This window comes from Thalassophryne amazonica, chromosome 1 (genome assembly GCF_902500255.1).
Source record: "Thalassophryne amazonica chromosome 1, fThaAma1.1, whole genome shotgun sequence".
Taxonomy (NCBI): Eukaryota; Metazoa; Chordata; class Actinopteri; order Batrachoidiformes; family Batrachoididae; genus Thalassophryne; species Thalassophryne amazonica.
In genome coordinates this window covers 132484757-132508864 of record NC_047103.1, presented here as the reverse complement: position 1 = coordinate 132508864, position 24108 = coordinate 132484757, and the positions used below count along the sequence as shown (strand labels likewise).

Sequence of the window (24108 nt, the reverse complement as noted above, 5' to 3'; positions counted from 1 at the left end):
CCAAAAACCAAACCACTATATTTCTCATTTTGAATTTATTGAAGTTCATGTGGAAGTCAGGCCTGGGACCCTCACAGACATCATTCATCCCATGAAAGGGCCCCTAAAATGAGTCATTCAACACTTTTTATACCTTGTGGGCATCAAAGTAGGTGTGGTTTAGTCTCACATTTCTAATGTTACTGACTCTCACCAACAGGGGGAGATCTCCCTGTTTCTGAAACTTGCACATATGATGGAAGTGAAACTGAACTCTCAGAAACGTCCAAACAAATAACACAAACACTTGATAACTAACATAGAATAAGGAATTAGCACAGATATTATCCAACAATAACCATTTGCTCTAGACCTTCAAGGACTTGTTCCAAACATTTCTGATCCCAATATTGTCAATGTATTGCAGAGCTCTAGTACTGTAGGTCTTAAAAAACACGCTAACAGCATCTGGATTGATGAGAAGGATTTGTGGCTTGACTTGATTTCAAGTATTGGGTTAACGTTTCTGTAGCTTTATCATAACAGTTGGCATTCTCTACCATGTCTATATAGTAGCTATAATATTTTAAAGAGCACCAAGTGCACTGAACTAATGGTTTACATTCTTTCTAAACCCACAGAGAGATGTAGCCGGTGATGCTTCAGAGGCCGCCCTACTGAAGTGCATTGAGTTGTGCTGCGGATCTGTCAACGTAATCAGAGAAAAATACCCCAAGATTGCTGAGATTCCCTTTAACTCCACCAATAAATACCAGGTAACCAACCCAATCGTTGGTGTTGTATTTGCTTTTTCACAATTTTCAGTTGCAAAGAAGCATAGAAAATGTGTTAAATATGTGGGATTGCGGTTGTCCTTGACCAACACTAAGATGCAGGCTTTCAATGACTTTCTTGACTCAATCATCAGAGGTTTGTCTGTATGCAGTTAGTGTTGGATTTGTAGAGATACTCCCTTATCTTGGCAGTGACATTCATGTGTTTACGTCCTCTGCATTTGAGGTCAGGAGATGCCTGGGAAGAACTTGGAGTCATAAGGTCACTGGATAGAGGTCTTAGTGATGCCAATATATTTTAAAGAGAATGAAGGTCCAAGTCTTTAGGATCCTGGTGGTTCCTTTTATACTGTAGGGTTGTGATACTTGGGCACTAACAATTGACTTCAGGTAATGACTGGATGTCTTTGGATCTAGTTCTATTCAGAGGATCCTGGCTACCCCTGGAATGACTTTGTGAAATGTGGAGTTATTTAATTATCTGCATTGTGAAGGAACATCAGCTACGATATTTTGGCCATGTGGTGCTTTTCTCTGGTTAGTTTTGAAATGTGGGGATGGACTGGTTGTCTGCCTGCGTGGTTGTCATCCAGGCCCCACACAATGCTGTGGTGGATGCTATGACTCGAGGCACCAGTGCATACAGTGTGACTGCAGGTGTTTGTTTTTACAGAAATGTTGATGTAGATCCTCTAATACATCAGACCTATCTTCTCGCCTAGTTCTGGAAAATGATGACGAAGTTCGGGTTTGCCTAGCAAAAAAAAAAAAAAAAAAAAGACACTGATAACAACTGAACAAATGTATAAAATCCAGGCTTCCTCTTTTTACACAGCTCTCCATCCACAAAAACACAACTCCCGGGGAGACCAAGCACCTTCTGGTGATGAAAGGTGCTCCAGAGAGGATTTTGGACCGTTGTTCCACCATCGTTCTTCAGGGCAAAGAGCAGCCTTTGGATGAGGAGATGAAAGACGCTTTCCAGAATGCCTATGTCGAGCTGGGAGGACTTGGAGAGAGAGTGCTGGGTAAGATGTAACACGTCTGTGCTTTGATCACTGTGCTTCTTTGTCTGAGTTAAAGCTGCATCAGCAAAATGTTTGTGTCCAAACTATGATGTAATAAATGAAGCTTGTAAAAGAAGCAGTCACACATTTCTTTCTGTCTTGTCTTCTTCAGGTTTCTGCCATTTTAACCTACCTGATGACCAGTTTCCAGAGGACTTTGCTTTTGACACTGAAGAGGTGAACTTCCCCACTGAGAACCTGTGCTTCATTGGTCTCATGGCCTTGATCGACCCTCCTCGTGCTGCCGTGCCCGATGCTGTGGGCAAATGCAGGAGTGCTGGAATCAAGGTAAGAAACTGTGTGTGTGTGTGTGTGTGTGTGTGTGTGTGTGTGTGTGTGTGTGTGTGTGTGTGTGTGTGTGTGTGTGTGTGTGTGTGTGTGTGTGTGTGTGTGTGTGTGTGTGTGTGTGTGTTTTTCTAAAGATTTCTCTGTCACAATTCATCCTAATTTTTCTTAGATTCCAACCAGCCAGCTTTGTAGAACTTAGGTAAAATTACAGTCTGTCACACTTAGTTCTGTTCAGTTCCATCTGTTAATAAGTATACAATAGGTCTGGAAAGTATTCAGAGTGCTTCACTTTTTCCACATTTTATGTTACAGCCTTATTCCAAAATGGAGTAAATTAATTTTTTCCCCTCAAAATTCTACTCACAGAACCCCATAATGCCAACATGAAAAAGTTTTTTTTTTGTTGAAATTTTTGCAAATTTATTAAAAGTAAAAAACTAAGAAATTACATGTACATAAGTATTCACACCCTTTGCTCTATACTTTGTTGATGCACCTTGGGCAGTAATTACAGCTTCAAGTCTTCTTGAATATGATGCCACAAGCTTGGTGCGCCTATCTTTGGGCAGTTTTGCTCATTCCTCTTTGCAGCACCTCTCAAGCTCCATCAGGTTGGATGGGAGCATCAGTGCACAGCCATTTTCAGATCTCTCCAGAGAGAAAGAAAAAAATGAATTTACTCCATTTTGGAATAAGGCTGTGAATACTTTCCTGATGCACTGTTTCATGTGATTTCTTAGGTTTTTTTTATTTTTAATAAATTTGCACAAATCTAAAATAAATAAATAACATCACATTGTCATTATGGGGTATTGTGTGTAGAAAAAATGAAAAAAATGAAAAAATGAATGTCATCTATATTGGAATAAGGCTGTAACATAACAAAATGTGGAAAAACTGAAGTGCTGTGAATACTTTCTGGATGCTCTGTATAATCACTAGTAACAACAAACGGATGTGTTTTCATGAGCTTAGAATGAGCTCTTCATACCTACATGGTAGTGGGCCCCCTCATGGAGGTAGCCAAGTTGCATAGCCATGTTGCTCTAATTGCCCATATTGGACATACTCACTCCAACTTTCACATGTTACAGCATGGCTGGAAGGCTGAAGAAAAATAAAAGGTAACACTGGTTGCTCATCTATACATTGGCTACTGATTGCTAATATAGACTAACCATTTTTAGAATCCTCATTTTTATGAAATAGAGGATCATACACATTGCTTATAGCATAGGTGTCAAACTGATTCCAGAAAGGGCCAAAAGGGTGCAGGTTTTCTTTGTAACCACCAACTCCAGCAGGTGATTTCACTGATGAACATCACTTTGAGCAGATGAGAAGAGTCCATTAGTGAAATCACCTGGTAGAGTTGGTGGTTACAAAGAAAACCTGCACCCTCTTGGCCCTTTCTGGAATCAGTTTGACACCTATGGCTTATAGCATGAATCCCAATAGTGAAAGAAGCGAAAACAGGGGAAAAAAAAAAAGGGAAACAAAATTGTGACCAGCAATGCCACAATGCAGTCTGCAACCTCACCACTAGATGACACTAAATCCAACACGCTGTAACTTTAAAGTTCTAGCACCTCATGTGTTTGCCCATTTGTAAAAGCCTGGGCACTGAGAGACCTGTATTACATGTTCTCCTTCAGGTTATCATGGTAACAGGTGACCATCCGATCACAGCCAAGGCCATTGCTAAAGGTGTGGGCATCATCTCTGAAGGCAATGAGACTGTTGAAGACATTGCTGCTCGTCTGAATGTTCCAGTGGGAGACGTTAATCCCAGGTTATTGTACTCACCAACACTTAATACACTTATTACACCAACATTACCTATGAAGCAAAGGTGATAAGGACCATTTCTTAAGACCTTTTATTTTTATTTATTTATTTATTTGGTAGCCTTAGCAATAGCTGGCATATCTTCTTTCTGCAGTGTAGGTATACAACTTGAATGGCACACTTACTGCAAAATTAAATCCGGTCTTCATGCTCCTGAGCCAAAAAGGCTTTTAACGTTGATTGACATCAGACAAATAAACCTAGAGATGATTCTGCTGGCTTTACTGTTTCCTCATCAGCAAGTTTTAGTCTCAAACTCCATTTACATTATAGACTTTTCTCCTCAAGTACACATTATAAATATTCTCATCCTGGACAGAAAGCCAAATGCACACAGTTACCGTCAGATGTGCAATCAATCAATCAATCAATCAATTTTTTTATATAGCGCCAAATCACAACAAACAGTTGCCCCAAGGCGCTTTATATTGTAAGGCAAGGCCATACAATAATTATGTAAAACCCCAACGGTCAAAACGACCCCCTGTGAGCAAGCACTTGGCTACAGTGGGAAGGAAAAACTCCCTTTTAACAGGAAGAAACCTCCAGCAGAACCAGGCTCAGGGAGGGGCAGTCTTCTGCTGGGACTGGTTGGGGCTGAGGGAGAGAACCAAGAAAAAGACATGCTGTGGAGGGGAGCAGAGATCAATCACTAATGATTAAATGCAGAGTGGTGCATACAGAGCAAAAAGAGAAAGAAACAGTGCATCATGGGAACCCCCCAGCAGTCTACGTCTATAGCAGCATAACTAAGGGATGGTTCAGGGTCACCTGATCCAGCCCTAACTATAAGCTTTAGCAAAAAGGAAAGTTTTAAGCCTAATCTTAAAAGTAGAGAGGGTGTCTGTCTCCCTGATCTGAATTGGGAGCTGGTTCCACAGGAGAGGAGCCTGAAAGCTGAAGGCTCTGCCTCCCATTCTACTCTTACAAACCCTAGGAACTACAAGTAAGCCTGCAGTCTGAGAGCGAAGCGCTCTATTGGGGTGATATGGTACTACGAGGTCCCTAAGATAAGACGGGACCTGATTATTCAAAACCTTATAAGTAAGAAGAAGAATTTTAAATTCTATTCTAGAATTAACAGGAAGCCAATGAAGAGAGGCCAATATGGGTGAGATATGCTCTCTCCTTCTAGTCCCCGTCAGTACTCTAGCTGCAGCATTTTGAATTAACTGAAGGCTTTTTAGGGAACTTTTAGGACAACCTGATAATAATGAATTACAATAGTCCAGCCTAGAGGAAATAATGCATGAATTAGTTTTTCAGCATCACTCTGAGACAAGACCTTTCTGATTTTAGAGATATTGCGTAAATGCAAAAAAGCAGTCCTACATATTTGTTTAATATGCGCTTTGAATGACATATCCTGATCAAAAATGACTCCAAGATTTCTCACAGTATTACTAGAGGTCAGGGTAATGCCATCCAGAGTAAGGATCTGGTTAGACACCATGTTTCTAAGATTTGTGGGGCCAAGTACAATAACTTCAGTTTTATCTGAGTTTAAAAGCAGGAAATTAGAGGTCATCCATGTCTTTATGTCTGTAAGACAATCCTGCAGTTTAGCTAATTGGTGTGTGTCCTCTGGCTTCATGGATAGATAAAGCTGGGTATCATCTGCGTAACAATGAAAATTTAAGCAATACCGTCTAATAATACTGCCTAAGGGAAGCATGTATAAAGTAAATAAAATTGGTCCTAGCACAGAACCTTGTGGAACTCCATAATTAACTTTAGTCTGTGAAGAAGATTCCCCATTTACATGAACAAATTGTAATCTATTAGACAAATATGATTCAAACCACCGCAGCGCAGTGCCTTTAATACCTATGGCATGCTCTAATCTCTGTAATAAAATTTTATGGTCAACAGTATCAAAAGCAGCACTGAGGTCTAACAGAACAAGCACAGAGATGAGTCCACTGTCCGAGGCCATAAGAAGATCATTTGTAACCTTCACTAATGCCGTTTCTGTACTATGATGAATTCTAAAACCTGACTGAAACTCTTCAAATAGACCATTCCTCTGCAGATGATCAGTTAGCTGTTTTACAACTACCCTTTCAAGAATTTTTGAGAGAAAAGGAAGGTTGGAGATTGGCCTATAATTAGCTAAGATAGCTGGGTCAAGTGATGGCTTTTTAAGTAATGGTTTAATTACTGCCACCTTAAAAGCCTGTGGTACATAGCCAACTAACAAAGATAGATTGATCATATTTAAGATCGAAGCATTAAATAATGGTAGGGCTTCCTTGAGCAGCCTGGTAGGAATGGGGTCTAATAAACATGTTGATGGTTTGGATGAAGTAACTAATGAGAATAACTCAGACAGAACAATCGGAGAGAAAGAGTCTAACCAAATACCGGCATCACTGAAGCAGCCAAAGATAACGATACGTCTTTGGGATGGTTATGAGTAATTTTTTCTCTAATAGTTAAAATTTTGTTAGCAAAGAAAGTCATGAAGTCATTACTAGTTAAAGTTAATGGAATACTCAGCTCAATAGAGCTCTGACTCTTTGTCAGCCTGGCTACAGTGCTGAAAAGAAACCTGGGGTTGTTCTTATTTTCTTCAATTAGTGATGAGTAGAAAGATGTCCTAGCTTTACGGAGGGCTTTTTTATAGAGCAACAGACTCTTTTTCCAGGCTAAGTGAAGATCTTCTAAATTAGTGAGACGCCATTTCCTCTCCAACTTACGGGTTATCTGCTTTAAGCTACGAGTTTGTGAGTTATACCACGGAGTCAGACACTTCTGATTTAAAGCTCTCTTTTTCAGAGGAGCTACAGCATCCAAAGTTGTCTTCAATGAGGATGTAAAACTATTGACGAGATACTCTATCTCCCTTACAGAGTTTAGGTAGCTACTCTGCACTGTGTTGGTATATGGCATTAGAGAACATAAAGAAGGAATCATATCCTTAAACCTAGTTACAGCGCTTTCTGAAAGACTTCTAGTGTAATGAAACTTATTCCCCACTGCTGGGTAGTCCATCAGAGTAAATGTAAATGTTATTAAGAAATGATCAGACAGAAGGGAGTTTTCAGGGAATACTGTTAAGTCTTCTATTTCCATACCATAAGTCAGAACAAGATCTAAGATATGATTAAAGTGGTGGGTGGACTCATTTACTTTTTGAGCAAAGCCAATAGAGTCTAATAATAGATTAAATGCAGTGTTGAGGCTGTCATTCTCAGCATCTGTGTGGATGTTAAAATCGCCCACTATAATTATCTTATCTGAGCTAAGCACTAAGTCAGACAAAAGGTCTGAAAATTCACAGAGAAACTCACAGTAACGACCAGGTGGACGATAGATAATAACAAATAAAACTGGTTTTTGGGACTTCCAATTTGGATGGACAAGACTAAGAGACAAGCTTTCAAATGAATTAAAGCTCTGTCTGGGTTTTGGATTAATTAATAAGCTGGAATGGAAGATTACTGCTAATCCTCCACCCCGGCCCGTGCTACGAGCATTCTGACAGTTAGTGTGACTCGGGGGTGTTGACTCATTTAAACTAACATATTCATCCTGCTGTAACCAGGTTTCTGTTAGGCAGAATAAATCAATATGTTGATCAATTATTATATCATTTACCAACAGGGACTTAGAAGAGAGAGACCTAATGTTTAATAGACCACATTTAACTGTTTTAGTCTGTGGTGCAGTTGAAGGTGCTATATTATTTTTTCTTTTTGAATTTTTATGCTTAAATAGATTTTTGCTGGTTATTGGTAGTCTGGGAGCAGGCACCGTCTCTACGGGGATGGGGTAATGAGGGGATGGCAGGGGGAGAGAAGCTGCAGAGAGGTGTGTAAGACTACAACTCTGCTTCCTGGTCCCAACCCTGGATAGTCACGGTTTGGAGGATTTAAGAAAATTGGCCAGATTTCTAGAAATGAGAGCTGCTCCATCCAAAGTGGGATGGATGCCGTCTCTCCTAACAAGACCAGGTTTTCCCCAGAAGCTTTGCCAATTATCTATGAAGCGCACCAGAGATTATATCATGTTCTGTATCACAACAAATTTTTGAGGGTCTTGTTTTAATGCCAAAGTACTTGACTCATTGCATGCAATGTTGGCATATAAAGCTTTTTCTCACTTTCAAGTATATGTATCCTGGAATGACACAAACTTAATGCTGTGTTTACACATAACAACGGCAAGTCATTCTTGGCCGCTGATCACGAATGTGCTAATTTGGGGCAGAGACGTCAGGTGTCCTCAGGAACTGCTGCAACCTGTTAGCACGTGTTACGATTAATGGCACGTGTTGCTAGCGAATTATCAGGAACCATTATGCACAGTCAAGAATAATATTCAGCGCTGTTGCGCGCTGTTGCGGATTACAGCGCATTATTATCTGTCACTCTCTGAATGAAGCGAATTGTCTCCACACACACACCCATATTCATCCATCAGCTGCTGAACAATTCAGATCGCTCGAGTTTGCTCCTCAAAATCCACAGCAGAAGAACTTTGTGACTGCATGCTTAGTTGGGCTCTGTGCCATGGAGTAGCGCAGAGAGGAGGAGGAAACAGAGAGAGCCAGATGTGTGGCTTCACGTGTCTCACTCATTTTCCCAAATATCAGGCGCATGCAGCAGGTGGAACACCTGCAGGAGTATGCTGAGGAGCACTGGAACGAGGCTTTTAGCCGACTTGGAGTCACTGTCGTTCTTCAGCATACTGCAGCAATGAAACTGAATGCTGTGCAGCAGAGTTTAATTTTGCGCACGTCAGAGAAGAACGCTGTCATGCTCTACTAAGGATCACCACTAATCAAGACGGATGAACACACTCAGTTGCGACCTCCATGACATGAGGCGAAATGAGGGTGGTGCATGACATTCATGGAAGATTTTTTGATATCCAAAAACATGCTTCACGAAAATCACGAATATCACGCACCAACATGCACTGTTAAGAAACCTATTCAGATGCATTAAATCACGTTAAGAATGTCAGGAATGTGCCAAGAATGACGCAAATATGACATTCGTAACGCGTCTTGCCTATGTGTAAATGCAGCATTAACCATAACAAAGCAGCGTGTGAATATCACAGTAGCCCACAACAAATGTCATCTAGTTTGTGCTTTGATGATGTAATGTGAAAATTTACCAAAGACTGGAGCCCGACCAAAATATCACTTGTCCAGTATACTGGCTGATATGAGTTTTTCCTAAACATATCCATATTGCCATTATTTTTGCTAATATGAAAACACTGATTTTACAGAATAAACAATGCAAGAAAAGAGTTTGACTGTTGCAAATGGTGTCATTACATATTTTGTCCAGGAAAATATGCAAGCATTGGTTACATAGCTGTCAGGCATGGCTGGGACCCCCCCACACCCCTGGTCACATTAGCTACAAGAGACAGAGGCAAAGTGAGCAGTATTCTTTTTCAATCAGAGTGGGCATTGTACAGTGACAAGAGACAAATGGCCACTATGCTGCCAGCTTGACGTGGCCAAAATAGATATGAAGTCTATTTTATGCAAATGTTGAGCAATGCAACACTTCTATTGCCAAACTGAGTGAAGACAGCATGGTGTACGTTGGTTAGTTGTTGTTTATATTTATAGTTATTAATAATAAAGCTTGTGTTTAAATTCTAAAACATCAAACCTCAGTTACATTTCTTTGCCATAAAGATGGGAGCACGGTGGAATAGTGGTTAGCACTGTTGCCTCACAACAAGAAGGTCGTGGATTCATCCCTGACCTGGGGCCTTTCTGTGTGGAGTTTGCATATTCTCGCTATGTTTGCGTGGGTTCCCCGCTTGTGCGTGGGTACCCCTTCCTCCCACATCCAAAGACATGCATGTTTGGTGAATTGGAAACTTTAAAATTGCCCGCAGTTGTGCATACGGGTGTGAATGTGTTTGTCTGTCTATATGTAGCCCTGCAATAGACTGGCATTCTGTCCAGGGTGTACCCTGCCTCACGGCCTATCATTGTTGGTATAGGCTCCAGTTCTCCCGTGGCCCTTAATTGGAGTAAGCAGGTATAGTGAATGAATGAATGCCATAAAGGTTTGATAACAAAATGTTAGGAACCATTGCCATTTTTATGTATCTATCAGTATCATTGTTTTACTTCCTAATATTGGTATCAGCATAGACCCCCAAAAATCAGTGTTAAGGACAGCTGGAGAAGGCCAAGGATGCTTGTGTATCATGTAGTTGTGGCAAAAATGATTGTTGCTCTTGAGAGGTAGGGATGGATTGGTTGCCACTGTGATTGCCATCAATGCTTCCATCCATGCACATGCTTCCAAACATGACTGGACTTCAGCACATTTAGCAAAGATTAAAATAAGACCATAGCACAATGACAGAATATCCTGGTTCACCACAGATATCCTCCAGGGCCCTCTAAGGTTTTCCGAGGTAAGAACAAGGTTTCAGGTTGTGAACGTCCGGGATGCATGTCAATGAAATGTTTTAACAGAGACGAGAACCACAGATGATCTTGTAAATCTAGCTATTTGCAGATGATGCCATGGCTTTTAGGGGTTAAATGTCTGTTCACTTTTACTCCATGTTTCCTAACGTTGGTATGATTTCCTCTACAGGGAAGCTAAAGCCTGTGTGGTCCATGGTGGTGAACTGAAGGATATGACCAGCGAACAGCTTGACGATGTGCTGTATTACCACAGTGAAATTGTGTTTGCTAGAACATCCCCACAACAGAAACTCATCATTGTGGAAGGATGCCAGAGACAGGTCAGCATTGTGGGGAGTAAAAGGCATTTGGAGAGACACGGATTAGAATAACTGCTTTGAGATATTTCTATTTCAGGATCTCACTGGACAAATGTTTTTGTTTTCTTCACCAAAACAAATACATAAATTCTGGGTCTGGTACCATGCTGGATTTCTGTGCAGGGCTGACAATGGCTGCAGGATAACATCTCCCCTCTTCTTTCTCTCTTCAGGGAGCCATTGTGGCTGTGACAGGTGATGGTGTGAATGATTCTCCAGCTCTGAAGAAGGCAGACATTGGTGTTGCCATGGGGATTGCTGGATCTGATGTCTCCAAACAAGCTGCTGACATGATCCTGCTCGACGACAACTTTGCCTCCATTGTTACCGGGGTGGAGGAAGGTACGAGCAGCACCTAGACTACAACAACTGCTTCTGCAAAAAACACTTTTGCAGCCATAAACAGTCATTTATTCTTCTTGCTTAACTGACTGTCAGGTCGTCTGATCTTTGACAACTTGAAGAAGTCCATTGCCTACACCCTAACCAGCAACATCCCTGAGATCTCACCCTTCCTGCTCTTCATCATTGCAAACATTCCTCTGGCTCTGGGAACCGTCACCATCCTCTGTATTGATTTGGGAACGGACATGGTCCCTGCCATCTCTCTGGCTTATGAAGAAGCTGAGAGTGACATCATGAAAAGACAGCCCAGAAACCCCATAACAGATAAACTGGTCAATGAGAGGCTCATCAGTATGGCATATGGACAGATTGGTAAGAAGAAACAAACAATAATTCTCTTCTTTGTCTTGGCATTTTTCAAACAGAACTTAAATTTCTTCTCTTGACTTTGAAGTAAATGACAAGAACTGTGTTAAATAGAACGGATGTAGCTACAAGCAGTGGTGGGCACAGCTGACCAAAAAGTTAGCTTCGATAACCATTAATCACATAACTGAAAAGTTATCTTTTATGATGATAAACTGATAAACTGCTAAAACAATTTATCTTTATTACAGATAACTGATAACTTTTAGTATTGATTCGGACACCACCACATCAGATGACACTGTCGGCTTCTGATAAACCAGTATCACTTTAAGTGCCGCAGGGGCTGCTGGGTAAATTCAAGGATCACAAACACACAGGAATGCAAGAAAAATGAATGAATAAAAAAATAAAACCCTAAACACTGTCATCATCTTTCAAAAGCAGCAGAACACAGTATTAGAAGTCACAGTTTATCTCGTTATTAGATACACCGTCATTTACGAGCTAAAAGCTGCCGCTTTTGTCACATGCTTTCAACCCTGCAGCTTAAACAACCGAAATACGTCCATGCATTTTTAATGCATTGATTTGGCAGAGTAAAATACACGTAGTAAATATAAATTCTTACCTGTTAGTTTCAGTGAGATTCATCTGAAAAAAAAAACAATTGTCCTATGATTATCCAAAACAGTCTAAACGGTGAAGAAATGTCCCAGTCTGTACACAGCTGCGCCATGAGCGCTCCTTTCTCCCACCGAGTCTTGGGAATACCGTCAGCCACAAAGAAATAAAATAAAATAATGTTAAAATTAGTCCGTTTTGTGTTTGTGTCGAGCGGACAATAACACTTCTTCTTTCGGACCCAATGGTGGACGGCACCAATTAAGGTGCATTTACCGCCACCTACCAGGCCGGTGACTGATCGCTGACTTTTACAAAACCTTAACTCCTGGGAGCCATAGTCATTTGTTTAGATGCAATGAAGTAATCCAGTGTCCTTTAGATATTAAATAATTCTTTTTGCACGATGTGCGATGGGTTTTGCAGCAGATTTCCAAGGGACAAGGGATGGAAACACTGTAACGTCCAAAGTGAACCTGAACTACACAACCCACAATGCTCCCTGCGTTGACCGGCCAATCACGTTTTACATTTAATGATGACATCATCAGCAAGCGGCAGTCAGTCTGCCATAAATAAGCACACAACAGATGGACTAAAATGTTTGATTTTAGGGTTTTAAAACTTTGCTCACTTTAGCAGCAAAAACATTATCGGACTGAAAGCTATTGGAACAATAATTCATCTGAAGGTAATTGGTCTGATGATGGTTTTAAAACTTATCTGAAAGGCTAATCCACTAGCAAAAACATTAGTTTTGATAATTATCTGCTATCGGATGAGCTGAACTGTGCCCACCACTGGCTACAAGTACAAGAGTTGCATTCCAAGGGGCAGTGGCTATAGGTGCAAGACAGTTTCATGCAGGGGCACTCCGACACTCTTTGTAGTATTCACAATTTATGAAGACTGTATTGCAGTGGCCGACATGAGTTTCCTCAGGAGGGTGGCTGGTGTCTCCCTTAGAGATGAGGTGAAAAGCTCAGTCATCTGTGAGGGGCACGGAGTAGAGCCACTCCTCCTTATCATTGAAAGGAGCCGGGTGAGGTGGTTCGGGCATCTGGTAAGGATTCCCCCTGGGCGCCTCCCTAAGGAGGTGTTCCAGGCACGTCCAGCTGGGAGGAGACTCCAGAGAAAGGGCTAGTTGGAGAGATTATATCTCCACACTGGCCTGGGAACACCCCAGTCAGAGGTGGTTAATGTCAACCCAGTCTTACGGCAGTTCTTGGGACTGGGTTATGAAAAGTACATTAATCTATGGGTCCGTGATGGGGGTACGAAAATGGGGCGTTTTTCATGACAGGGGCACAAATTAATTTTGTGATGGGGCACAAAATGTGGGGTGAAAGGGGGGGCCCTCGGGGGGGTCATGGTTAACATTTGGGGAGGGTACACACTTGTGCTATGGTTATGGTTAGCGTTAGGAGATGGGGAAGATTATAACAACATATCTGTGTTTTTACTTTATGTGGATTACTGTTGTGTTGCATGCAATTTCAAAATGGTGAAGTTCCACAAAAAACAAGAACTTCACACTGTTTGTAAATCTTGCATAAACTTGTAGTTTATGCAAGTAGTAGTTTTTGGAATGAGGTAAACAAACTCGGACCTAAGCGGAGTACAAAAATTCCAATGGAGGTCACTGATGATAATGGGGATCTGATTCAGAATGTAAATAGAGTACTTGAAAGGTGGGAAAGTGATTTTGCAGACTTATTTGCAGGGAATAGCACAGAGACTGAATTTGATGAAGAATTTTATCACGAGATTTGTACACTGCAAAAACAGAAAAGAACATGAGAGATTTGTCATATTCATCAAACTTATTTTTGAATTCCCCAATTACACTGACTGAAGTTGAGGAGGTCTTGATCTCTGCTAAGAAGGGAAAAGCGTATGGGGTGGATGATATCCCTAATGAAATTTTTAAAACACCAAATTTGCTGCAATCTCTGTACAATTTAGTGCAAAAATGTTTCGAAAGTGGTCTTATACCATCTGTTTCATATAAGTCAATAATTAAACCCATACCAAAGTCTGCAAAGAAAGACCCTAAAGTTCCTATGAACTATAGGGGAATAAATCTGATGAGCACAGTATATAAACTTTATACAAGTGTTCTCAACAACAGATTAAATCATTACCTTGAGTCTTCAAACTTGGTAGAGGACGAGCAGAATGGTTTCTGCAAAGCGAGAGCCTGTATCGATCATATATATACAATTTCTACTGTTATCAGAGCAAGAATTCAGGAGGGAAAATCAACTTTTGCATGTTATATTGACTTCCAAAAGGCATTCGATTGGATAGACAGAGATCTCTTTGCATACAGACTTATTGAAGCTGGGCTGGACGGTAAGTTCTATGAAGCACATATGACATTATATAAATCGCCTGTGGCACGCATCCCACTTAATGAACACAACACAAAATGGTTCCCTACTCCCTTTGGAGTTAAGCAGGGCGATGTATTGTCCCGAAATTTATTTGTATTGTATGTTAATGATCTTGAAAAACTAGAGAAAGAATCTGGGCTTGGAGTTAGGATAGATGATACAAGACTTAACATACTACTCTATGCTGATGATATTGTTCTAATAGCTGAGACTGAAGACCATCTCCAGGAAATGTTGAATTTGGTAACAAAACAGTGTTCTCAATGGAGACATGATCAATCAGACAAAAACACAAATCATTCACTTTAGGAAGCGTGGTACTAAACAAAGTACTTATGAATTTATGTTTGGAAAAGTGAAGCTGGAGTATGCAAGCTTCTACAAATACCTGGGTCTCCATTTAGATCAACATTTAACTTTTACTCCTGGTACGTACTATACTTGCTGATGCAGCAGGGAGGGCTTTAGGAGGAATACTTGGCAAAGTTAAATGTTAAAGGACCTAGGGTACCAAACATACTCTGCACTTTTTGATGCACATGTCTGTCCTATATTGTACTGCGCTGCAGGAGTATGGGGTTTTAAAAACTATGACAAAAGCCTTGTTATTCAAAACAGGGCCATCCACTGCTTTCTTGGTGTTCACCGCTTTGCACCCACCTCTGCAATCAGTGGTGACATGGATTGGATACCGTTTGAGGTTAGGTGGAAGGGAGCTATGGTGGCACTCTGGCACAGGCTAGTGAGTATGCCTGACAACAAGATCACAAAGAAGGTTGCTAGATGGGACATAAGTAACAGAGGTCCCTGGAGCAAAGATTTATTTAAAATTTTTTGTGACTCAGAGCAGGAACATTTTTTCTTGAATATGCTCAAATGTGATACAAGGCTCGTCAAAGATGTACTGTTCTCTACATATGAGCAAAACTGGTCCTCTGATCTATGGATAAAACCAAAGCTGAGAACATATGTGTTGATCAAAGATACATTCTCGCCGGAAAAATATGTAACGCTACCTCTTACACAGTCCCAGAGGTCTCTATGTGCCCAGGTTAGAGCTGGGATTCTACCTTTGTCTAGTGAAACGGGCCGATACCGTGCTATTCCAGAAGAAGACAGAATTTGCTTGTTGTGTGACTTACATGAAATAGAGAATGAGGCTCACTTTATATTTTACTGCCCATTCTATGATAACCTACGTCATGCTCTTTTTGTTAAAATGTACAATAAGAGACCGGAGATGAAATTAAACTTGAAAGGGTTATTTTCAGAGGGTGTGTTTGAAATTGCGTCATTTTTATAGCAGGCGTGGAAAAGACGTAATATTCCATTTATGTATAAGAGAAAGTGATTCTATATTGTGGAAATACGAGGTCTATTTGAAAAGTATCCGACCTTATTATTTTTTTCAAAAACCATATGGATTTGAATCACGTGTGATTGCGTCAGACAAGCTTGAACCCTCATGCGCATGCGTGAATTTTTCCACGCCTGTCGGTTGCGTCATTCGCCTGTGAGCAGGCTTTGAGTGAGGAGTGGTCCAGCCCCCTCGTCGGATTTTCATTGTCAGGAAATGACGGAATGATTTGGGCTTTTTTTCCATCAGAATTTTTTCAGAAACTGTTAGAGATTGGCAGCTGGAAACCATTAGATAAATTTATCTGGCTTTCGGTGAAAATGTTACGGGCTTGGTAGAGAATAAGGAGTGTTACTGTCGCTTTAAGGACGGCCCCCAGCGGCTGTGGGGCATGCCGCGCTCCGAAGCCGCCATCGACAGGCTGAACAACCATTTCATTTCTAAACGGATGGCTTTCTGGATCTGTGACCATCGTGTGCCATTTCTCTGGTTATCACAAGAGCTGGACATCAACCATTTTCTGGCAGATTTCACTTGCCAGAACATGTCCCGTGAGGCTTTATCACGGCGTTGCTTTGCGCCATGCGGCACCGCCGCAACATGCGGAATTCCTCCGCACGTCTGTCTCAATGTGCCGAAAAAGTGATGATGTCCACGTCTTTTCACAATTCCTGTGCTAGTCAGACGACGTCCCGGATAAAACACAGTGTCCAGTTTGGAAATGAATTGCACATTCCACTGTTACAGGAGTTTTTGGCATGGAAAGAGGAGCAGAGGCTTCTCGCGTCACGGCGGTGCCGCATGGCGCACAGCAACGCCATGATGAAGCCTCACGGGACATGTTCTGGCATGTCCAGGCACATCCACAATTTCTCGGATAATCACTCGATGGAAAAACCACCAACAGCTGTCTGAACGCCATCTCAAAGCCATCCTGTGAGACCAAAACGGAGGTGGTTTTGTCTCGTTCCAGTAGCGAATCCATCGTGACGCGCGAAGCCTCCGCTTGGCTTTCCATGACAAAATCTCTTGTTAAAAGTGAAATCTGCGGGAAAATGGTTGATGTCCAGCTCTTGTGATAACCAGAGAAATGGCACACGATGGTCACGGATCCAGACAGCCATTCGTTTAGAAATGAAATGGTCGATCAGCCTGTCGAAGGCGGCTTTGGAGTGCGGCGCGCCCCACAGCCACTGGGGGCCGTCCTTAAAGCGACAGTAACACTCCTTATTCTCTACCAAGCCCGTAACATTTTCACCGAAAGCCAGATAAATTTTTCTAATGGTTTCCAGCTGCCAGTCTCTAACAGTTTCTGAAAAAATTCTGATGGAAAAAAAGCCCAAATCATTCCGCCATTTCCTGGCAATGAAACAACGACGAGGGGGCTGGACCACTCCTCACTCAAAGCCTGCTCACAGGCGAATGACGCAACCGACAGGCGTGGAAAAACTCATGCATGTGCACGAGGGTTCAAGCTTGTCTGATGCAATCACACGTGATTCAAATCCATATGGTTTTTGAAAAAAATAATAAGGTCGGATACTTTTCTAATAGACCTCGTATGTAATGTTGTTCCTTTTTAGATGACCGTAACATTAAATATCTTTATGTCTTGTAATGAGATTAAATTATTCTATGTAGTGTATGTAATACTCTTGTTATGGTGTCTTATAAGCCCATGTGAGCTTGGCAACCTGTGGTCGCATGACACGTTAATAAACTTTCATTCATTCATTCATCAGTAGTAAGGTAATGTATTGTTAATCACCACATGGTACTATTGAGTTCTCTTGTAGCCGCTCAGAGTGTTGAAACGCTACTACGCAGAAATGTCTCATACCTGAAACCACAACCACTTAGGATATGGTTCTCATACCTGTAGCCACATGCTAAATAAAACAAAAACAAAACAATTAGTTTTACTCAATAAGTTCTTGTTGTAATAGTTAGTGCTTGGTTTTTGTCATGATTTTTAGAATTTTACTGAAAACGATGATTTATTCTGTATAGTAGCTGGGGTACCCGGCGCTGCCCGGGTTAACCTGTTTTAGACATAGGCCAAATGCCAATCATTTTAATCAAAACAATTGTCCAACATTTGTTTTTGTAATGCTGATGTCTTATAAATATAATAGTTAATGGGCTAAAGTTTGTCCAGCAGAACTATAAGAGGTGGACTCCCCAAACTAAGTGGAAATACCTGGTTAAAAGACAAACACATTTGAAGTCCTTCATGCAGACTTTGTTTTGCAATCAAATTTATAACAAAATTACACACAAAAGGTAGGTAACAGTAAATGTAAATATCAGTGAATCAAAATTGAGGTAGTGGTGTATTTCACTGTTTTTACATTGCAATTTTACAAACATAAAATGAATGTATTCAGACAGGAAGGCAAACTGGGTTGTACAGGACAGTCAGGTGTTTAACAGTTGAGAACATAAAGTAGCTGAAGAAAGGGATTAAATAAACAGAGATGGCCAACACATATACAGGGCTGGAAATCTGAATCTGCCTGGTCATACCCACAGCCTCAGCCTAAGCATGTTATTGTTTTGCTGAGTGTGCTGTGGCTGTGCTGTGCTGAGTGTGCTGTAGAAAGGGATTAAATAAACAGAGATGGCCAACACATATACAGGGCTGGAAATTTGAATCTGCCTAGTCATACCCACAGCCAGCTATTTTGGGGGTAATTTTCAGTTCAAATTTTTTAAAAATGGTACCAGTTTGTTTCCCATGTCATGAGGATTCAGAATATATATGTAGTTTTTAGGGCTACATATTATAGTTTGGGTGGGGTGAAATTAGATTTGACCACTTTATACTTTTTGTACTGAGGCTTTCTTGATGACATCATTAGGAGGGGAGGGGGAGTAGAATTCTGACCACTTTCTAATTGTTGTACTCAGGCTTTCTTGATGACATCATCAGGATTGGGGGGGGGAGTGGAACTTGATGACATCATCAGGATGGGAAGGGGGAATTAGAATTCTGACCACTTTCTAATTGTTGTACCTAGGCTTTCTTGATGACATCATCAGGCTTGGGGGGTGGGGGGTGGAATTAGAATTCTGACTGATTTGTACTTTTTGTACTCAGGCTTTCTTGATGACATCCTCAGGATGGGGGGATGGAATTAGAATTCTGATTGTTTTATAATTTTTGTACTGAGGCTTTCTTGATGACATCATCGGGATGGGGGGAGTGGAAGCTGAATTCTGTAATAGATAAAGAGAATAGAATAAAGTATTAAATTATTGGTTGCCCAGTAACCATAAAAGATCAATAGACAAAGAGAATAGATTAAAGCATTAAATTATTGGTTGCCCAGAACTTTAAAAAAAAATGGTACCAGTTTGTTCCCCATGTCATGAAGATTCAGAATGTATATAGTTTTTAGGGCTACATTTGGGAGTTTATCCCGGACAAACACACAGACAGAATTAGCCCTTTATATATATAGATGTTGCTTCATTATCCCCTGTGCACATTGCTAAATATGTTCTTGTGCCTCTATGATCAAACCTGCAATGTCATGTTGGTCAATCATCAGTACTGTAATCTTTAGATGTTTGCAGATAATGGGTTAGTTAACTGTTCTTCTCCTGTGTCAGGCATGATGCAGGCCACGGCAGGCTTCTTCACATACTTTGTAATCCTGGCCGAAAACGGCTTCCTTCCTGTAGACCTGATAGGGAAGCGGGTTTTTTGGGAAGACAGATACGTGAATGATCTTGAAGACAGCTACGGACAGCAGTGGGTCAGTACAAGAAAGTTACATTTTTTTGGTAACAAAGGGAAATTATTCCATTGTGTGGTATACTTCATTTTAAAAGTAATGCCTTTTAATATAATGTAGTAATTATATAGTTATATAATTAATATAATTATATATGTAGTTTTAATATAATGTAGTAATATAATAATAATAATAGTAATGCTTCAAATATTGTGTTAAGACAAGTACATTAATCGGCAATTTTCTTAACCTTTAGACATATGAGAGTAGAAAGATCGTGGAGTTTACCTGCCACACAGCCTTCTTTACCAGTATCGTCATTGTCCAGTGGGCTGATTTGATCATTTGTAAGACCAGGAGGAACTCCATCATTCATCAAGGAATGAAGTAAGTACCCAGTACATGATCCTAAGACATGGTTACATACTCGTATAAATAACATGTAACCATGACATGACATGACATGTAAATATGGACATTCTGAGACCATTCCTGATTCTCAAGACCAGGCACCTAAGCGGCTCTCGTCTACTCTATTCTACTCTTCTATTCTACTCCTCTTTTTTTAGATATACCATAATATACACTAGTAGAGTTCTACCTTAGAATTGGAATGTATTATAGAAGACATACCTTACTGAGTTTTCATGGAACTCTTGTTGCACCTACCTTCTGGAGTTTGATGCAAGATTATGAGATGAAGTGACAGGGGAGGTGCAGGGTGTTTTCAGATTTTGATTTCTCTTCAAGTCGAGTCAGATTGGCGAGTCAACATTTTTGAAACATATGTGACCACTCAGAATGGTTGTCTTTGAGTTTTCTTCCAAAACATTGTTAGGATTGTGATTGAGGTCCATCCAGCTGTCAGTCTTCCACCATCACAAATTTCATCAATGTGACTTCTTCCAGATGACTACAGATACAAATGCTGTTATGTGTCGGACGCAGCTCGGAGAACCGACCAGCGTTTGAAGGACCCAGTATGAAATAAGCAGAGCACGGTTCAAAGGCTAACTGAATTTAATACATAACAGTGATAATATAACAAAAAGGTGCGGTCTGGCGTGGTGCGCTCCCAGCAGCGCTAACGGTCCGGAGCCAGAAGCTGTTTCGGACCCAAGGACCCCGCCGACACCCCCCAGGTGGCCGCAACAACCGAGTCTGTGAAAGAAGGAACCATTATGTGAGTCCACACTCTACACACAGAACACTTAAAGGTGTACAAACAGCAAACACTTCCTGGCTTGATTACTGATCAGCTTCCAACCTGCAGGCATGGAACATCCAGTTCACAAAACTCCACTGCAGTGGAAGCTGATACATGACTAACAAACAGCTCAATACAATAAGGTGTGAGGGACACCACATTTACTGACTGTATAACTGTTAGTCACAAAATCTAACGTACCTCAGGAAGTGTGCTGACGAGCGTGAGACCTCACCCCCTCCTCTTTCACAGACTGCATCAAACCTGGACGTTCTCAGCATCCGCTGCTGATGAGATGGCTCCCGAGACGACGATCTCACCCGTCTGGTCACAAGGTCGAGTCTCTGGCAAATACACACTGTGCACTCCAGTCTTAAATGCCAACATGTTCCAATCCATCCAGATGCACCACAGCTGTGAGTCCTGACGAGTCGCAGGTGATCAGGGTGAGGTCCTGACAGCCTCAGCAACACAGCCACTCAGTCCCAAACGCAAGCCACCTGGGAGGAAACCAAAAGACAAACAAACCGGCAGCCAGGCCCCCCCAGCCATATAACAAATGCAGTATGTTTAGACACAGATAGGAAATGGTCTGTAGTTTTGCACCTCACATTTCTTGTTGACCGATTTGGGACATTAAGATACTGCATTTTTACGGGCTGGCATTTCATGGTCCATTCATACTCTAGCAATTAGCATAGCATTTGCTGATGGAGAGTGAAAAGTTGGTTACCGTTGACCAGTGCCGAGGTATGCCAGACTCTGGAGGAGCTTAGTCGACATGAGTCGCCAACGCTGATGCCCATCGTGGTCCCAGAAAAATTTTCAACATGCTTAAAATCGTCGACATTCATGCTAAAATGCCGGTAAGAGTAGAGCTCCACTGCCGCAATGTAACCTCCACCAGTACGTCGTTACAGCTCTGTTTGCTTCCACTGGTCTCCGCTGGCCAATGTCAGAGCATTGTCAGAGCACCTCCTCTGGATTCCTTGGGTATGAAGAAATATGTAGAGATATGAAAAAAATGTTAAGGACTACATAGAACCGCAGATTTATGTTGAATAACACCTACATCGCCTGAGGTCTCAAAAGTTGAATCCACAATCATCTCCGCCAAACTACCCTACTGCTTTGCAGAGTATATTACCAATGCACCTGCCCTTTGATGGCGAAAGGTAAACTAAGACCTGTGTGAGTAAGTGGACCACCCCCAAATCTCCATCTCCATCAGTACAGTATCACCCTCTGCTGGGCTACGTTGACCTGCATTGAAGACAGGAAATTTAGACCCCTGGAGCATACCTTCTCTGGTGTTTCAGAGATTTTTGAGAATCTGCTACGTCGGCCACTTCATGTCATATTGTGAACGAGGCCTTAATGTGACTCCTCTCACGTTGCAAGAGATACACAGTCTGTAGCTTTGCATTTGATAATTTGTTTTGACTTTGGCCTTCAAATGTTCTTGATTCAGAACATTAAAATAACTGCTTATACATCAAAAAGAACGATATATCAGCAACAAATCACTATAATAGAGAAACAACAAGAATCTGGAGCTGATATTCTGTCCACAGGTCGCTCATTGTGCACGCTTAACTTAAATTCACATGATTTCGTGAACCTATGTGATTGTCTTGATGCACTAATGCAGAGCTTTTAAAAGCACAACCCTTTGAATTGGAACTTTAAAGGTTAATTTTTTTTTTTTAAGGTTATTTTTGGTTATTTATGTTATTTTATTGATGGTGATGTTTATTTTTGTGGCTTTTATTGTGTAAAGGCAGGTAAAATGTACAATAAGAGACCGGAGATGAAATTAAACTTGAAAGGGTTATTTTCAGAGGGTGTGTTTGAAATTGCGTCATTTTTATAGCAGGCGTGGAAAAGATGTAAATATTCCATTTATGTATAAGAGAAAGTGATTCTATATTGTGGAAATACGAGGTCTATTTGAAAAGTATCCGACCTTATTATTTTTTTCAAAAACCATATGGATTTGAATCACGTGTGATTGCGTCAGACAAGCTTGAACCCTCATGCGCATGCGTGAATTTTTCCACGCCTGTCGGTTGCGTCATTCGCCTGTGAGCAGGCTTTGAGTGAGGAGTGGTCCAGCCCCCTCGTCGGATTTTCATTGTCAGGAAATGACGGAATGATTTGGGCTTTTTTTCCCATCAGAATTTTTCAGAAACTGTTAGAGATTGGCAGCTGGAAACCATTAGATAAATTTATCTGGCTTTCGGTGAAAATGTTACGGGCTTGGTAGAGAATAAGGAGTGTTACTGTCGCTTTAAGGACGGCCCCCAGCGGCTGTGGGGCACGCCGCGCTCCGAAGCCGCCATCGACAGGCTGAACAACCATTTCATTCTAAACGGATGGCTTTCTGGATCTGTGACCATCGTGTGCCATTTCTCTGGTTATCACAAGAGCTGGACATCAACCATTTTCTGGCAGATTTCACTTGCCAGAACATGTCCCGTGAGGCTTTATCACGGCGTTGCTTTGCGCCATGCGGCACCGCCGCAACATGCGGAATTCCTCCGCACGTCTGTCTCAATGTGCCGAAAAAGTGATGATGTCCACGTCTTTTCACAATTCCTGTGCTAGTCAGACGACGTCCCGGATAAAACACAGTGTCCAGTTTGGAAATGAATTGCACATTCCACTGTTACAGGAGTTTTTGGCATGGAAAGAGGAGCAGAGGCTTCTCGCGTCACGGCCGGTGCCGCATGGCGCACAGCAACGCCATGATGAAGCCTCACGGGACATGTTCTGGCATGTCCAGGCACATCCACAATTTCTCGGATAATCACTCGATGGAAAAACCACCAACAGCTGTCTGAACGCATCTCAAAGCCATCCTGTGAGACCAAAAACGGAGGGTGGTTTTGTCTCGTTCCAGTAGCGAATCCATCGTGACCGCTGCGAAGCCTCCGCTTGGCTTTCCATGACAAAATCTCTTGTTAAAAGTGAAATCTGCGGGAAAATGGTTGATGTCCAGCTCTTGTGATAACCAGAGAAATGGCACACGATGGTCACGGATCCAGACAGCCATTCGTTAGAAATGAAATGGTCGATATGTTATTTTATTGATGGTGATGTTTATTTTTGGGCTTTTATGTGTAAAGGCTGGTCATGTTTTTTATTGTCTGTGCCGGTGAGCCCCCTCATGCACCAAACTAAATTTCTCCGAAAGGAGACGATTAATAAAGAACTTTGAACTTTGAATTTTGGATTTGGATTTCTTGTAAAATCAGTGAGTTCATGAGTTTTGCTGCAACAGTACTCAGTGTGAGATGCTCTTATGAAGCTGGTTTAGT

The 24108-nt window shown here is 41.4% G+C and overlaps 2 protein-coding genes across 2 annotated transcripts in view; both read left to right on the top strand.

The window, feature by feature from the left end:
- Window positions 1-24108, top strand: part of LOC117514278 (sodium/potassium-transporting ATPase subunit alpha-1-like) — a 348030-nt gene that overhangs the window by 59443 nt on the left and 264479 nt on the right.
- LOC117514295 (sodium/potassium-transporting ATPase subunit alpha-1-like) overlaps window positions 1-24108 on the top strand; it is a 68845-nt gene that overhangs the window by 35009 nt on the left and 9728 nt on the right. Inside the window, 9 exon segments of the mRNA XM_034174683.1 lie at window positions 621-755; window positions 1609-1801; window positions 1953-2128; window positions 3784-3920; window positions 10564-10714; window positions 10927-11095; window positions 11192-11470; window positions 19457-19602; window positions 19838-19968. Of these exon segments, the coding sequence (XP_034030574.1) occupies window positions 621-755; window positions 1609-1801; window positions 1953-2128; window positions 3784-3920; window positions 10564-10714; window positions 10927-11095; window positions 11192-11470; window positions 19457-19602; window positions 19838-19968 (1517 nt within the window).